Below are 18,314 nucleotides of genomic sequence, written 5' to 3'. Positions count from 1 at the left end.
AAGGAGGTGCCATAGTATTCTGTGTCTGTCTTCAATGAGACTTGACCTGCTACTACACTTGTGAATTATATTACTACAGTAATACAAAAGGCACGTGGAGGTAGAATCGTTGTTTCTGACCAGTATATGTGGTCCTTGATAGTTAATCAGTAGATAATCAGTTCAGTTTTACAGTGTAGAAACTGACATATTGAGGGTAAGCCCCAAAATTTAAAATGTGGAGAGTAAAATGCAGGCATTTGCAGTATCTTCTTTTAATGTTTTACTCATGGTCTCAACCATGAGCATATGGCCATACAATGCAGCTGCATGATGTGATATGAGAGCACCAGTCCCAATACCCACTGCAGGTGAGAGGACATGATTGATTGATGATTGAATGTTCTCCCATTTTGCTTCAGGAAATTAACTCTGTGATGGTGCAGTTATTTCAGTAGATGATTAATGACTGTGGGTTTGCTCTGGAACAGGGTCACTGAATGAGAACTCAAATTTCCCTATACAAAAAGAGTGTGTTCTGGTTCTGCATAAAGTACCTTGGTTCCAGTATTGGTCTTTTTTTACTGTCGTCATCGTTGTCTTTTTTTTTTTTTTTTTTTTTTTTTAAGTAACGTCTAAATCTTTGTGTTTGATCCACTGAGAAATGGTGGCAATGTTGGACACGCAAGGAAAATTATTTCCCTGAGTCATTTTTAAATTAGGCCTTTATACACTTTTGACTGCTGTAACTTTGGAAAATAAATGAAGGAAACTTAGCATGATATAATTACACCTACGGGCACCAGTTGCATAACTGCTCTCTGAATTATAAAGGATATGCTTGGCTTTTTTTTCAGTATCGAGAAATGTGATCGCATTAAGTAAGTCTTGGCTAGGTGAAAACAATAATAAAATCTTTACCTCTGCAGTCATTGGATAAACAGTGCTCACTTTAACTATCATCAGATGGTGTCTTGCTATTAATCCATCTGTCCCTACACTTCACATTGCATCTTGAAAAATATTTTAATATAATCTTAAAATATTCTGTCTGCATGGATCCTAATGCTCTAACTGCTATACATATGAACTCAGAAAGTTTGTAAGCTGTCAATGACCAACGGAACCATGAACCAGTGCCCCTTACCTCCAAAAGTCATTAAGGATACACCGTTGTTCGAAAGCTGCTTTAAGTCAGGTTATGTATAAGAGTGAGGGAATGGGGAGCAATAGGATTTGCAGTTAATTTTTAAAATGGCTGCAAACTATCCTTGCATGTCGTTACTTTGCGTATGTTTTATGAGAACGCAGCTCTCATATCACAGGCAATAATTTCTTAGGAGTTTGAGGTAAAACCTAATAGCATTCATACAAAGAGGTTAAGTCTAAAGTGTTTACAAGATCAAAGAAGATGAAGGTATCAAAACACTTAATTTCTTGTATTCACTGATATCAGGATTTATTCTGTCAGAAATGGCAGATTAAGTAATGCCAATAAAGCAATCCAATGTCACTGTCCTGAAAACCTTTAGTGTCCCTTCATTTGTACTGATGTTTTTACTAAGAAAGGTGTTATTTATTTATTTTCTTACTTATTTACTTAAGATCATTTGCCCATATGCAGTTGGTGTGTTCAAATACTTGCATATTTGGCATACCTGCAGTGTCCGTGCTGCCATGCTTGCATGAGGTAGGAGTACTGTATCTGTTCTGATTACATTGCAGGTTCTTTCTTGCCATTGCATTTCCTTCTGTGCACTACAAGATGATGAATTATTCAACAATGGTATCCAGCGACTGACAAGCTTTAACTGGAGTGTAATCACTGGACACCCGTGAATTCTGCATACTTTGCTAACTTAGACTGATGAAATTCAGACTATAACTTATTCATTGTTAGCAGCAACTTTTATCAATCACAGAACTACCTACTTGATATTTAACTTTTTTTTTTTTAACATTTTTTATAAATCTATAGTAAAAGAACCAACAGAATGATGTCTTGTGCCTACGGAGATTTGTCTGTTTATTTTGTCAGCCTTTCTTTATTGGCTTTAATGAGTCTGTACTGGTTTATACCAGTTTGCCAAGGTACAGCTCCAATCTGTCATTTCTAGGCACTGAATATAAATCGCTTCTAAATTTCACGTATTTGTCACCTGATTTTTGCTCACTGGATAACCTCTGCATGCATATATTAAAAGGTTTTCTTTGCAGAAAGAAAATTCAAACATTAGAAATACGTACCTAAATTCTGCAAACGGATGGAAAATATCTGCTTCCACTGCCCACTCGGTCTGCCAAGACTCTTTCTTCCCTACAGCATTAAAAAATATGAACAATATTTTAAGCGTAATTACTGTACACAGTGTAAGTCAGATACCACCCACCAGCTGTCCAAAAATGAGAGAAGTGGGAGCTGGAATTATTTCCCTTGCTGTTATGTGAGTTTGAGGTGTATTTGAAACTAGGTTGTCCTCTCATGACCTTGGTTAACGGGACTGGCGCTTTATGTGAATATTTCTGTTTTTCTATTTGTACTGTAATTTATTTTTCTCCTTCATGGTTCATGTAATATATACACTGGATTTAGAGGCAGTCATCTAAATCTGTCATAACCCAATGCGTGAGGGTCACCACAGTTAAGTGGATATTAAGGGCGCTCCAACATGGCAAATGGGATATAGTCAAGATTATTTTTGTGGAAACTGAGTAAATCAGAAGTCATTTGCTTAAGCAATGAATCTGTGTTGGTTGTATGTGTCCCACAGAATTCTCTATTGTAATGTAAAGGGGCTTCAGGTGGTCTAAATAATGTTTCTGGGATGCAACTGTTGAGAAGAATATTTACAGTTAGTACAGGAGAAGGAATGGGAAGATAAGCCTCTGACCCTTCATTTTTTCTATTGCTTCTGTCATCTGCGTAGAAAGTCATTTGCCAACAGCACATTTCTGTGGGTGCAACTGTTTTCTTCACAGCAGTGAGAAAAGTACAGGTCTGTTTTTCAACTGGGTGTTCAGTGAGGCATTTTGGAAAATAGATACCTCTTAACTGCCTCTTGTTTATTAAAAAGGACACAACTGACCATATGAGCCATTATTTCCAGTACATGTGCATCTGGCTGAGTTGATTTAGAAGTGTTGGAGACACTAGTATCATTATTCAAGTGAATAGCACTATTTTATTTTATTTTATTTTTTTCCTGTGGAAAAAGTATTTTAATGAAGATGCAGAAACACGGTGTGAAATTGTACTCACTGATTAGAATAATCATTATCTACAATGTGGTTTAAGGGTGTATAGTATTTATCTCTAGTGTGACATTCAATCCAAAATGTACAGCCTTTCTGGCCCCATGAAATCATTAGGAGTAGAGTATTTGCCATGCTGGATAAGAATGGTGGTTGTCAATCAAAGGCAATGCACTGCCCCCAGCAGCGCTGTAAATATAGGGGAACTTTAAATGACTCACAAAGCACAACATGAGCAGTGCAATGTTGTAAGTGGTGGCTCCTTTTCTTGATAGTTTCTGTAGTAACAGATGACGTTAATCCAGTCTAATTAGTAACAAATTCTACAACATACCTGCACTAAACTGACAAAGACTGTAGGAAGAATTTGCTACTGTAGTCAGTAATGTTCATTTTGATGCCAGTTCTTAAACTAAATTAAACTAAAAAATTAAGCGAAAAAAGCTACTCCTGTTTATATTAAAATTAAGAGAACCTTTAGGAAACTGATGATCTGACTGGAAACATCTGACTTGTATTTCTATCTCATATCTGGAAATTTTCTTTCCCTGTTATATTTCTTTTGTAGGTCCCAGAAGCCATAAGAAAGTGCCAGCGAGCTGGAATTACGGTCCGCATGGTCACTGGAGACAATATCAACACAGCACGTGCCATTGCCATAAAATGTGGGATCATCCATCCAGGAGAAGACTTTCTTTGCCTCGAAGGGAAAGAGTTTAACAGAAGGATCCGAAATGAGAAGGGGGAGGTAATTCATGTGTTAAATCCATACGTATTAAGAATGTGCCATAAAAATAGTGAGAATACCGAGATGCTGCTTCTCCTGTGCTGTCATGTACCTTGTTTCAGAAAAGATTACTTGGAGAGACAGTTGCAGAATAAAGCAACACATTTTAAGTTGTAAATACATTCAATCAGCTTGGAAAAACTGTACTACTCTAAGTAAGTCACATTTCTGAGTGGGACTATCTGTGAAGAGCATAAGAAAGGCAGATAAGATACAGTGGCAAAATGGACCTATGTTAACCAATTAATGACTTCTGGTAGTATGAAAATTGACTTTTTTGGTCTTGCTGCCATTGATGTCTGTTGTAATTTTTCTGTGCTTCTGGAGAATAGATACAAGTCTCAGTGAAATGAATCCTCTGCTGCTTGGACAGAAGTATATTTTGCATTTTTCTAACTACAGACTAACAGTTCTGTTGTTGCTTTTTGTTATTGTTTTCCAGATTGAGCAAGAGCGGATTGACAAAATCTGGCCAAAGCTTCGAGTACTTGCTCGGTCATCTCCCACGGACAAACATACTTTGGTCAAAGGTGAGTGAGACCACCTTCATACATGAGCGTGTGTAAAGTAATGCCAGAGTTATTGGAGAAGGCTCAGTGCATCTTTTGCTTTGTAAGAATTTTACTGTTAAAGTGTATCTGTGTTATCTTCAATTACACATCGCTGTTCTGTAAATAATACAAGAAAACTTTCTTGGTAAATAAGTCCCTGTTGCTTATGTTCTACCTCAGCATTCAAAAAGAAAACAAACAGAAACTCGTTTTCAGAAGTCATGTAACTGGGCATAAACTGAGTGATGAAACTTATTTCAAGGCAGTTCCATTTTCCTGTAGGCTCCCTAATTGTGTGCTCTGCATAAGCTTCCTTTAAATTTCCGTTTGTGTTTTTAGAACCTATTTTTGTCCTATAAAAACAGCATCATACAAACTGTCTCACTGTGCCATTTGCAGATGGATGCTCCTTTAAAAGAGGAATTCATTTGCAGCACTCTTTACAAAACCTTTTTCAAATCTCACATTTTATGCTGGCCTGACATTTTATTCCTTTGACCTTTAATCTCACAATCAAAAGCTTAATAACTCAGAAAATTTCTGATCAGGAATAGCATCATTGCTGGCCAAAAAAAGATTTTTCAGCTGTCTTGACTGCTTAAATAATTCAGATTTAGGTAGAAAATCATTTCTGGCTCTCTCCTTTTTGTATGCCCAAGTTGCCTTGATATGACTCCATATACGACTGATTACAGAAGTTCTTAATCTGGATGTAGTTTTTTAAAATGCCTGAATGACTTGGGAGCAAATTTCCCTGGAGAATCGAAAGATTGGATCAGTCAGGCTCCAAGGCTGGGAGTTGTGTATGTGAGGAACTCAAAAAGCACACTAGGAAGTACCAGGATCAATAGCATAGCACATGAAATGAGGCAGCTGGAAACAGACTGCTGTTACTCACCCTCTTGACCCGCTGTTGAGACCATCGGTCACCAACGTGGGGTGCAAATTAGTCCACTGGGATGCAGGAAGCAAACATTTCTTTTGTAATTTATAAATGAAATCTTATTTTTGAAATAAACTTTATCTTATCCTTTTCAGTTTATATTCTATGCATGTTTTCAATGTGTCTAACATACATTAGTACAGTAGTTAGTATGAATACGTTTCATAAATAATATGTGTATTTTGGGGGCATTTGCTCAAGTTTTTATTGATAGTCGTGCACAATCTGAGGTTTGTTGATGGTTGGTTTGTACAACATTAGTACTAGTTCTGCATCTCAGAATTCAAACAGCACAATGTTAGCTGCCCTACTGCATACAGTGTACTGTCTTATAGCCCTTGTAGGGCATGACTTGTAAAGCCTATTATAGTTCCATTTCTTCCAGAAGCATACAGCAATTTATGTTTCATCAAGTTAATTAAAAAAGTCCCCTGGAAGTACTCATTTGAATCATGCAGGATTTTCCATTAAGAGGAAAACAGAAACTACGCCAGGGAAGAAGAAATCGATGAAAGCTGAAGAAAAATAAGCAACAAATTATTGATTTCTATAGCACGTGTGCTTTAACAATCCAAAATATATTTATTGCTACTGAATACATTATAGAACAAACACATTTAATGTTGCTAAGGTGTGACAAAGTCAAATGATGGAGCAATTAAATATCTAACGGTGTTCAAGAAGAAGTCTACGGAAATCATGATGGAATTTTTGGATGGTAATACTCTAAGGGCCATTAAAAGTTACAAGAAACTATTTAAATGCTCTCTAGTTTTGAGCTTCTTGTTAAAATGTTATGTTTTCCTCAGACACTTGAGGGATCAAGAGGATTTTCTTTTCTTTGATGTATTCTGGCTGCTTTAGGCTAAAAACACATATCACAAAATAAACTTTTCTTATATTTAATTTTTAACGACATAGGGCTGCTGGAGGGAACTTTTTTTCCCCTCTGTAACACAGTGCAGTCCCACCCAGCAAAAGGATCATTTTTCTTTTACATTTTTGTTTTTACTATTGCTAAGGGACTGGAGAAACACATGGCTCAGCATTTAAAGCTGGGCAGAGAGTGTTCTCTCAAATATTTATGTGTTTGAAGTAGAGGTGGATTGAAAAAAAAAATGTCAAAGTGATTTAGCATCACAAAGTGTTTCAGTGAAACAAAAACAGTTCACTTAGATGCCTCACTCCAACTGAAAGGCAGTTTCTTATAGACTTCATAAAGTCAGTTAGTATGATTTCAAAGTATTTTTTACCCTGTTTCAAAATGGCAGTAAAAATGCTTGTTATCTATAGCGATGTGTCATTATATTATTACTGCAATATTTCAATATTGTCATATTGATTTTTCACAACAGCACAGCAATTCAGTGATGTGAGGAAGGAAAGAGGAGAATCAGATTAAAAATAATACTGAGAAGTGAAGGAGCATAGCTATAGTTATGAATAGCTATGGTAAATCTTCTGAATCCCAAATAATTGCTGCTGCTTCATATTAGGAATCTGTCTGACGTGCAAAGGAGATGTTCTTCAAAGACCTTCTCTCTTCCAATGAATAGCACTGCACGCTTTTGTGCCATACATGTTTACCACTATCTGCAAGAACAACATTTTATCTCCGTCTTTCCGTGACTGCTGATTATAAAGTTCTGTGCTCTGGAGAGTGTTTGGCTCATCTCAGCTGCATAGTTTGTTTTTATGAATAAAAACGGGCAGCTGAGTAGTGTAATCTTTGACATTTGGCCACTACTTATACCCATTAGGAAGTCATTTCCTGAAAACCCTTCAGCTTCATGAAGGCTGTGCTCCCATTGGGAATCTAATTGTGAGAAGATGCACTTGTACCTGTTTGGAGCAGTTAATGGCATGAAGTGTCATAGTTATAATGAATTTCTTTAGAAGCCTAGACTATTAATTTTAAATCAAAGAGCATATTGATAGCAGGAAGGAAAGATGATACGTTTAACAGTAATGGCAGCCGTTGTTCCCGTTTGTTTAGTAATACCAAAAGTAAGTCACCCCAACAAACTGAAAGCTCTCATTATGAGATCTTACCAGAATAATGTGCCATTTATTTGAGTTCGTAGTGCCAGTGGAAAGCGAATGCTCTTTTTTTTTTGTAATTTATTTTCATAAGGCTGAAAAATACAGGACAGTTACTGCCTCCATATTGCACTGCAATCTTCTGCGCACCTGATAAGGCTTAACTTTGCCAAGAGGTTGCTATTGCTCTATAATCTGCAATTTCCTACTTCAGGATGGTTATCTGATATGGGATTTTTTTTCTTTTTCCAGAGTAGTTGAAAGCTTTTCATGCTGGGTCGGTTTTGATAATTGTTTTTAGAGTATTTGGTATGGATTTGTGCAAAATAATTTAGCAAAAGAAATATTGTCATGTCCACCCCCATGTTATCCACACAGAAATCAATCCTGTATTCCCAATAAGTTGAGACAAATGGACGCAAATATGGAAATAAAAGCACGTGCAGAGAATTATTCCCATCCTCTTAAGACACAGTGCTCCTTCTGTGACTGTAGAAGTGAATTCTCAAATCACTGTCAGAGTCCAACATCTCTCTGTTTAAATGCTCATTTGGTTCCAGCTTGATAAACTCAATCACATTTGTTATCTTCAGATTTTACTCACTATTGATTGCCAGAAGGCAACTCAGCCAAACAGAGAATATACTTTAGACCAAGTTTAGGAAAACTTTTAACTTGAACTTAAATCTTCAGCAGAAAAATTCCAGAGATGGGCTGAAATGGATTTACTGTGATACTTAACTTTATGTAACTATAAATAATAGAAACCTCCCAGAAGAAGATAATGAGCTGCCCATACATGCTTTGATGTCTGTGAAAGTTTAGTTTCCATAAAATTTCTAATAGGGATGTTGAATAGAATATAGTATTGATCACATATTATACATTATTTTCTTTAGAAACATTAGAACATTATTTTCCTTAGAAATCAACTATTAATCTCTGTAAGATTTATGCAGCATCACATAGTCTGTGTTACACAGACAATGCTGAGAAACATCAGGGAAGTTTTATCTTGCTGCCTGTTTTATATATATCTATGTATATATGTATACATACACAGACATACATTTTTTGCAGGTATTATTGACAGCACACAGGTGGAGCAGAGGCAGGTTGTGGCTGTGACTGGTGATGGAACCAATGATGGACCAGCACTTAAGAAAGCTGATGTTGGCTTTGCAATGGTATGCTTGTTTTCATACTTTATCAATATTTTGCATATTGACTATGTAGAATCTAATGTCTGTATAAAAAAAATGAACTCAATGTTCTTCCTGAAAGTGCAGTACTAATTTGCATTGCTAAAATCCAGTGCTACATGTAAACATGTCCTCCCAACATACTGTGACTCTGAGCATATATTAATAGAGAATATATATTAAGATATGTAATTCTATTTTTATCATTTCTGATAAAGTATATTAATAGATTATCCTCAGTGATTAAAGAAATGCTGCACAAGAGCAACTCAAAAGTTAACTAGTCAATAAGCTGATACTACACAGCATTCAGGAGTATCATCATAGGAATTCCACTGCTTTGAATGCCCTTTTCTGCTTCCTTATTCACTTTCAAAAATAGGTTCAGTTAGCCACCATGCTAGCAAGTATGAATGTACTCAGTAGTCACTGTTACAGTGCAGGGTAACTATGTGTCTATGGCTTTGAGTATGCAGAGGTTTGTGTTCTGTCTTTGTACTTCCTGGTAATTTTACTCTCAATTAATTTTTCCAGGGTATTGCTGGAACAGATGTTGCAAAGGAGGCCTCAGATATCATCCTAACAGATGACAATTTCAGTAGCATTGTCAAGGCTGTCATGTGGGGACGTAACGTGTACGATAGTATCTCCAAATTCCTGCAGTTCCAGCTCACTGTTAACATTGTGGCTGTGATAGTGGCTTTCACTGGCGCATGCATTACCCAGGTAAGGATAAGTGCCAAATCCTATTAAACTACATCTTTTCTTAACTGAAGGTGATGTACATTTAATTCTTACCTTGTATGACTCAGAGCATTCTTTCTGAAGCCATTCGGAAAATTAAGGATTTATTTAGGATCAAATAGGTAAGTGTTAAATAGCTGGTGGTGAAAGGAAGTGAGCAAATCCATCTTACCTTGGAAGTCCTCCCTGTTTTTGGTTACATACTATTGTGACTGAGCCTGTGATGACAGAGCAGAAAGCATCAAGGATTGGAGGAAGAGGCTGTGTGACTTTGCTTTTCCTTTCACATTATTCAAATAATATGTGTTTAATGAGAGATTATGAAACAAAACTATTATTTTCAAGATAGCAATACGCAGAAGTAATCCCAGCAGGGGACCATTTTGACTGATAAAACAATTATTTTGTAGCTTTCAGGCAAGTCCTTTTAATTTTAGGTGCAAATAACAAACCAATTAAATGATGCCTACAGTTAGAATTGGAACCCTTTTTCTCCCTCTAATCTCTTATTGCAGTCTTGCTGCAAATGTAACGTTTTGTTCTTTCACAAAAGCATACCATGTTTTTTCCTACTACTTTTTAATTATTATTATTATTTTTTTTTTTTTTACATGTCAGAGTTTTGTAGTATTCATCATGGAAGGCCATCCACCATTAGAAGATAGAAAACCAGGAATTTATTAGTGCTATTACTCCCCCAAATGTAAATTAATGTGCATTTCCGATGATGCAGAAAGATACCACTAGAAAATGCTTCTTCTGGTTAAGATGCACTGATGCTTCTCTGTATTGTACATCATGCAGCCAAGCATACCTGTTTCAGCAGGTAAATTCCACCTCATGCACACCTGAGCAGAACAATGAATAAGTTATTAGCTCTGCTCTGGGGTAAACTTACATTGCAATCATGGAATTAATCCTTGAAACCAGAAACTCGCCTACCTTTATATACCATGAGGTCAAACTTCTCCTAAGCCTTGACAGACATTTAAAGGCCTGATCTGTGCTGTGTATGAGCAGTCTGTCAGCTCCCAACTTCTGTTAGCACCACACAGCAGCTGGATGGGTACAACTGTTTTCATTTATTTGAATGGTGAATTTTTGTTGTCGTTACTGTCCAGTAATTTTTCATTGCTTTCTGAAAGCACTAGAAGAAATCAGTTGATAAATAAAAATTTTCTATTTCATTCTTGAAGAGATAAAAGTTATTGATTCAATACAAAGATTATTTTACATCGAGGTCTTGTGTAATGTATGTTCTATTTCCAGAGCTTTTTCATCCTCTGGATCATTCTAGCAGCTTCCAGAAGGATTTGGATCAGGCCCAGTATGTTTGTATTAACCCAGTGGTCTCTAAGACTATTGCTGAGACAGCTGAGTTCACAGTTTCTGTTGATTGTTTTTCCTCATGTGCAGCTCCTGAATTTGTGTATTTCTGCCCAAAGAGATTCTTATGTAATTCATTAATTTGGAAGTGAAAATGTAAATTGGAAGGAAGAGACCTGAAAGGAGCTAACATTGAAAGTAGGAAAGAGGCAGCAGTTATTTCCACTGCGGTTCTGTTTACACTGAACTGCCTGACTGCTGATAATCTCAAGCAGCTCTCATTTCAATCTCATTCAACAGGGATCCTGCCTTACGAATGAACATTATTACGTTAGGCTTTGACTCAAAGATTCGAGGCAGTGAAAGGGCATTATGTTTGTTTGGCTCATAAGCTCTACTAAAAATTACACTTGGGAACACACTGCACTCTCTTGTTGCTAGGAAAACAGCTCTAGCACAAATGCATGAATGCACTGAAAAAACATGGGTACAGTAGGCTGGTGCACATGGATAGAAGTCTACAAAACTGTGCACAAGTCTTTAATTACTATTTTGACTGAATCATTTAAGTTCTTAATAAACAAAGTTGAAATCTGGGGTTTGCAAAAAGCAACACAGCTTTCTACAAGCTCCAAAATGAACGTGGACTGAATTTTACTTTCCTTTCAGGTAGACGATTTGGCTTTGTTTGACACACAGAATATAGGTTTAGTCTATGACTAATATCCAGGTTAATGAGTATTAGCCAGCCTACCCTTTTGGTGCTTTTATCGAACTTAGAATGAGAAAATTTCAATTTAGGGAGTAATGTTTATTTCATGCTTCTTAATGCCACCTCCCAAAAAAGATCTTCTGTAGTTCAGAAACAGCACACTGAGATGCATTAAGCTTCCTTTTGATGTGTTTTTTTCCCCCTATCTGCACAAAAAGGAAGAACAAAGATAATAAAATGTTTGACTGATTTTTTTCTATCACTTAGTTTGTGTTTTACTACTGAATAATTTTATTTGGTCTCTTCATCCTGGAGTTACATTGGTGTGTATGTAAATTTGTGTATGCGATCATATCGCTGCACGAATCCTCCTGAGACTACAAAACTCTGTATTAATGAAAGAGTCCACTGCTCTTAGTGAAACTAGACAGCCAAGGAGCATTTCCAGCTAATCAGTTTGCTTCAGTGCACCTCAGGAGTGCCATGGAGAGACAAGGAGAAAAATCTTGAGCAGAGCCTGAGACCATTAGTTGTTTTAAGAATCTGTAGCATTACTTTTCTCAAAGACATAAATGAAACCAGTGACTTGGCCAAGTTCTACTTCAGGGTAGAGCTGATTAGCTACTGATTAGCTTTTAATTCTTTCTATGCCAAACAAACTTATTTTTTATTTATTTATCTACCTAATGCCTGCTTCAGTGCTACTGGTAGAGTATCTACCGTATTTCTTCTTTGTGTTCCTTTGATGTTGCAATAGTTTAATTCACATATACTCAATGCTATTCCAGTTTTAGGGAGGGATTATAAAGGAGAAGCATGTCCTAAGTGACTGCTGTCAAAGTGATGCTGCCCCTTAGAGTGATCTAGTTTAGACTGTGCCCTCCATCAGCATCCAGCACCTCAATCTATAACAGTTCTGTTAATGAAGTCTTGTGTTGTGGTTCTGTAAACACTTTGAAACATAAGTCACACAAGAAAACCCAACTTCGCTAAGTCTCTGATTAAAAGTTGAATCAAGATCACTCAGTGTGCGGCTGCACAGGTGTCCACTGTGTACACAGCAGCCAGTAATGGTCAGTGCAGTTTCCATGGCACAGTACAGATGAGATGGATTAACTCACCTTGGAGTTGGATTAATCTTTCAAGTAATCTAATTAATTTACCTCTTGCTTCCTTCTCTGTGTATAATCCAGTGCATGCTTTTAAAGTGGTCAGGGCATGGCCATCCTGAACATGTTTGCATGTAATTTTTCTTTCAGTTTAGCAATTGATTTCTTTGTTCAGTGGATTAATGAGCAACAAACTCTTATAATCTGACTTATTTCTCTGGGTAACATCTGACTGCAGAGCCTTCAAGTCATTCAGTGAGGGCTCTTTTTTGGAACTCTGCCTACCAATTGTGAATGTTGTATTTTAAATGACTCATTATTACACATCTCTGAGAATCATATCAATTTCCATATGAAATTTCATGCTGTTTCCAGTCCCCCAAAATCCACACACAAATAATTAGGTTGTTATATTTGGAACTTTAAAAAAACAACAACAACAACAAACCAAAACACTCTGTACAAATATAAGCTTTAAAATGAAGCTCAGTCAAATGGATGCATTTTTTACTGGAAGAATTAAGCTAACAAATTTACATTTATGCAGAATTTCATCTCCACTTCCAACTGTTGAGGCAATGTAATTATTCCAAAAGGTTGCATTAAAGAAAGATAGAACAAAGACCACGTTTAACATTTTGTATTCATGTTATTATTCTTGTACTAAAGAAAGACTTAATTTTTGTAAAAGACATCAGGAACTGAAAACAGTGACTCTGTAGGACATTAAGTTTGGAAAATTAAATGTTAATTAAAAAGCACTGCAGCAATGAACTACTGCATGAATCACCTACTGTTTTTACAGACCTTATTTTAAAAAAGGCCAGGATGTATATTTACATGTGTAAGACGATAATTCACATGGTTTACTGCAGAACTCTATTTAACAAATCCTAAAATAACACCATTGGAAAACTGGGGAAAAAAGCCATAACATATTTACAGTTTAGGGATTTTAATCTTTTCAGAAGGCATAGAAGCAAAGGTCACTTCCATTCAATTATCAGACAGTGTGATCTGGCAGTGCAAGTAAGGGTTCATTTTATTTTTACCTTTACATATACAAACTACCAGAAATACTTTCTTTTATGAATGGATACGTATGTTCTGTGACAAGTAGAAATAAAGAGGTAAGGGTAAAAATACCTTTTTATTCCCATACAGCTTGTCATCTAAATCAAAAGTAACAAGCAGTAACATTTTAGAGACTCTGCACGTCACTAAAGATTTATAGTTTATTTCCAGCCTTTTGTGATTTGTACTTTAAGTGTTTCCAAGATGAAGTGTAGCATCACTTGATTTAAGGGACGTTTTCCCTTTACCTCTAGGCCAATGCTAACCTATTACAAGGTCAAATGGAAAGGAATTTGACAAATAAGTCATGATTTTGGGAGGTTTGCAGTTTGAACAGCTTCCATCCCCATAAGTTTTAAGAAAGTAAGTGAAGAATTCATTGCTAGCCAGTCAGGGGCTAAAATGCAGCAAAAATGGAACTGACTTTGCCTTCCATTTTTACTGCATAAGTGCATAAAATTTGTAATGAAAGACTGGGCTCCTTAGCTGATATGTATTTTCCTTAGTTTCCACCAACTAATCAGAAATCAGGTGGAGTTGCAGTGGAAATTTCATTCCACCTCCTGCCCAGACTAATGTGTGTTTAATGTTTTGGCTTCAGTTTAGAATGAGCTTTCACACTTGACTGAACAGTGTAGCACTGCCTATAATAGATAATTATTAGAGGCACCATAGCCACCCAAGGTGATTGGCAGTGTGAAATGGTGAGAACGTGTTGTTGCCAAAACTGTTGTCTGCCAATTACAGTTGTGTGTGATTTACAGACTGAAAGAATCTGAGTTTTTGTTGGTGCTAGAAATATGTCAGGCTCTGATAGACATCTGATCATTTGACTCTGTTTATTAAGCATAACAGACAAGTTCAGTTTTTACTGACATAGATGTCAGCACACAAAGTAGCAAATTCAGCTTCTGTAACAGTTCAATGGAAGGAATGTTTCTTGAGAAAACTCACTAACTAGAAAGGCAAAAATATGACATTTTTTTCAGGAGAAAACATGTTTTCCCTTTTCTCCACATACTGGCTGGGGTCTGTGAGCCCTGACAAGTAACAACTTTTGCTACACTTGCAGTTGAACCATTACTATAATTAAAAAAAATGAAGTCTCATAATTTTTGTAAAGTTTGTCTTGAGTGGTTTTAGCTTTATAGCTTTTTAGATACAATTCCTCCTTCTGCAGCTGCACATCAAATGAATGAACTGAATCTCCAGATAAGCCCAGTTAATGCATCCCATGACCAAGAGGTCAAGGATCTATTAATGCTAATCTTCCCACCTATCCTTAGTGTACCCAACCTGTGAGACTAAAAAAGCAGGTGGCTCCTGTCCATCCCTATGAATACACTAAAAAAGAATGATCCTTTTTTTTTTTTTTTCAGTGTGTTAAAATATATTTAACTATAAGCCTGTTAAAAATATTTTTAAAGAGGGAATAATACCTTAACTCAAGAGAGTTGGAATATAAGCCAGAGAAACACGACCATTTATCTGTTCTTCATGCGTTCTTGGGATACTGATAATTTGATCATATTTCATTAAAAACGAATCACAGAATCATAGAATCACCAAGGTTGGAAAAGACCTCCAAAATCATGTAGTCCAACTGTCCACCTGCCACCAATATTTCCCATTAAACCACATCCCTCAGTACCACATCTAAACATTTCTTGTTTCAATACTGCACGATACTAAAGTAAAATGCATAAAAATAGTGCCCTGATGGTCAGACTTTCACACTGTTTATTAACTCCCTTCTACTATCAGATTTTGTCATGCTGACTTCTTACTGCTTTAGGGATTCCATTTCCATGAAAAAGTTCTATTTGAAAGAGGACTCTTGTTTTACTAGTGCTGCCTATTTTGCATTCAGTCTAAAGGCGTTGGAAATTGTTACAAAAACAAAAGCAACCAAAACAAACAAGCAAAAAACCAGAGACTTAATTTTTTCCTGCTAGGACTCCTTGAAGCAATTGCAACAATCTATCATTACAGCTGACCAAATGAATTAAAAATCACTTGTGAATAATAAACATCTACATTTTCTCCTGAGATCAGTGTGATTAATTATTTTTTAAAACATAAGGTAAAGTCCTCTATAAGACCTGACACTTTCTGTCTTGAATTAAATGAGGAAAGAGCTCCTTCTAGTGGCTGGTGATCTGTTTCAGAAATGGATGCTTTATTCTGACATGCAGCAATGCATTATTTGTTTGTGGTTTCATATTTTCTAGTATGCCATCTGGTTACACAATCAATTAATCAGGATTTCCTTTTGCAAATCTGATGCGTTTTTACGAGCTTCTGAATATTTTGTTTAAATTCAGATATTAGATGTTTTCAGCACAAATGTTCATAAAAGGTCTTATTTATTTACGACGCTTCTTACAATCTCTTAGCTGTTATTTCCTCATTGTTTCAAACAATTTCAATCTGATTCCAAAAATGGTACTGTTTTTATACAGGTGAGAGCTACAAGTAATGAACCATTACTTTTTAAATTGCTTCAGCATGATTTTTCTTCCAGGAAAGTAAGCTGTGCTTGTGTTATGCAGTTACATAAACTCAGCTATAATTTGAAGCACGTACTTGGGCATGTGCTGAACTCCAGACAGCATTATGAAATGTATTATAAATTATTAATGCTACACTTTGTAAAAATTGTGTGATTGTAAATATTGCCAATTGAAATAACTGGAGAGGAATTGTTTCTTTTTGCTCTGATCGCTGTTTCCTATGATTCTGATCTTGTCTGGGCAATAAAAGATCAGTCACATTAAGGTAAACCAAAGGTCCATGTATTCCAGTACCTTGTCTTCAACAGTTCTTGCAGGTGCAGTTGCACAGGAGGAAATGAAATCACAGTAAATGACCTGACAACAATTATTTTTCAAGGAAATAAGTAACTTTACAATTTGTCTCCACAGGACTCTCCTCTAAAAGCTGTACAGATGCTGTGGGTCAATCTAATTATGGACACTTTTGCCTCACTTGCTCTGGCCACTGAACCTCCAACAGAAGCTCTATTGCTAAGAAAGCCATATGGCAGGAACAAACCTCTTATATCCCGTACCATGATGAAGAACATTCTGGGCCACGCTGTCTACCAGCTTACTCTAATATTTACACTTCTTTTTGTTGGTAAGAAAGTCAGGCTTGTTGCATGGTTTAGAGGCACCTAGATCACCTAGAGTCAGGTGTCAGAAGGTTTTAAATGTAACCACTTGATATACGTACACATAGTTATGTGTAAGGGGATTAAGAACATAAGGAGAAACAGGAGACCAAATAGAGGAATTTAGACGCTTCACTTTGAAGAGGCGGTTTTGCCTAACAATGAAACTTAAATTTGAGAGAATTTCATTTTAAAATGTAACGTGGAAGGTTTCCTTGGGATTTCATTTTGAAACTTCTTATCTTCAGTGAGCACATACAAAAACGAGTAGAACAAAAACAAAGGTAACAGAAATCAAGACTCATTTTACCAGTACCTTGAGAGGCTGTAGTCAGGGAACAAAGCGTAAGTCAAGAAAAAATACTGATCTTAAACACTTAAATAAGATAGTATTATAGATAAGCAAGTAATCAGTATTAGGTGATAAAAATAACAATCTGTTATGGCATTGACTTTGAAAATGGATATTAAAAGAGGAAGAAATGATCTATTTTCTTATTTCCATCCTGAACTCTTTTTCAGGCATTGCTAGAAATTGATGTTTTTCTTATGCTTTGTATTTTCAACTGAGAGAGGAAGGAGGAGTGTTTCTTGCTGCAGAGAATTGCAGGTGCTAATAACAGATTGCTATTGCTCCACGACAAGGAGTGAACTCACCCAAAGGGCTGATCATTTTATCAATGGTTATTTTGTTCTTGACAGTATGTCACTGCGGTTAAATTGCAAGTGTTGTTTTTCAGATGTTTTATTATTACATACAGATTTCCATAAAAGCTGTAAATTTAAATTTATGGTTCTGAAAATGTTAGTTTTCTGAACTTTGTTTTGAAAGCCTTGCTTCATCTTAGCCCAAACTGGCAGTTTATGTCACCTCAGTCGAGGTGATGGTGGTGGCCTGTTTACAATAGAGCTGTCTGAATCATAATAATTGCCAGGTTTGGGGGAGAGATGCTTCCTAACATAATGATAGGCTTACAGCAGAGTTTGAGGACATCTAGTGAGCCTGAGGAGATTGTAACTTACAGATCTCTGATATGGGCATACATTCATTACACTCTTGGTAAAACATTTGGTTCCAATCCTGGAACTACAAAAAAATCTTTTAACTTAATGGGGATTTTAAGGTCTTTTTGATGAGTGTTATTGCTTAAAATGCTTTACACTGAACCTTGATGAAAAGGAAACAAGGCTTTTCTCACCCTATCCATACTATTTTGTGTCTCTGGTAAACCCAGTAGACTAGTAAGTACAGCCTTTTCCTTTCTGAACTCTGAGAAGGGTCACTTTTATAGTGAGATGTTCTAAATAGAGTCTAGTTTGATTTCAGATTCCTGTTTTGATCAACTACATTGTATTTTGCAGCAGCATCCTCTGCTGTGCCATTTAAGTGACTCAGTGCAATAAGTGACTTAAGGATAGGTAC

The 18,314-nt window shown here is 36.3% G+C and overlaps 1 protein-coding gene across 48 annotated transcripts in view; it reads left to right on the top strand.

Annotated features, from left to right (window-relative positions):
* The window catches only part of ATP2B2 (ATPase plasma membrane Ca2+ transporting 2), a 310,402-nt gene that overhangs the window by 270,103 nt on the left and 21,985 nt on the right, over positions 1 to 18,314 (top strand). For all 48 annotated transcript variants that reach the window (XM_085517013.1, XM_085516982.1, XM_032447213.2 and 45 more), the window contains 5 exons: positions 3,800 to 3,979; positions 4,461 to 4,548; positions 8,633 to 8,739; positions 9,289 to 9,480; positions 16,644 to 16,857. In XM_085517013.1, the coding sequence (XP_085373139.1) occupies positions 3,800 to 3,979; positions 4,461 to 4,548; positions 8,633 to 8,739; positions 9,289 to 9,480; positions 16,644 to 16,857 (781 nt within the window). The remainder of the gene's footprint in view (positions 1 to 3,799; positions 3,980 to 4,460; positions 4,549 to 8,632; positions 8,740 to 9,288; positions 9,481 to 16,643; positions 16,858 to 18,314) is intronic.

The sequence above is a fragment of the Coturnix japonica genome, chromosome 15 (genome assembly GCF_054131305.1).
Source record: "Coturnix japonica strain WE chromosome 15, WE-NBRP24, whole genome shotgun sequence".
Classification (NCBI taxonomy): Eukaryota; Metazoa; Chordata; class Aves; order Galliformes; family Phasianidae; genus Coturnix; species Coturnix japonica.
Note: the sequence above shows the minus strand (reverse complement) of the source record. Positions and strands in the feature narration are given on the sequence as shown.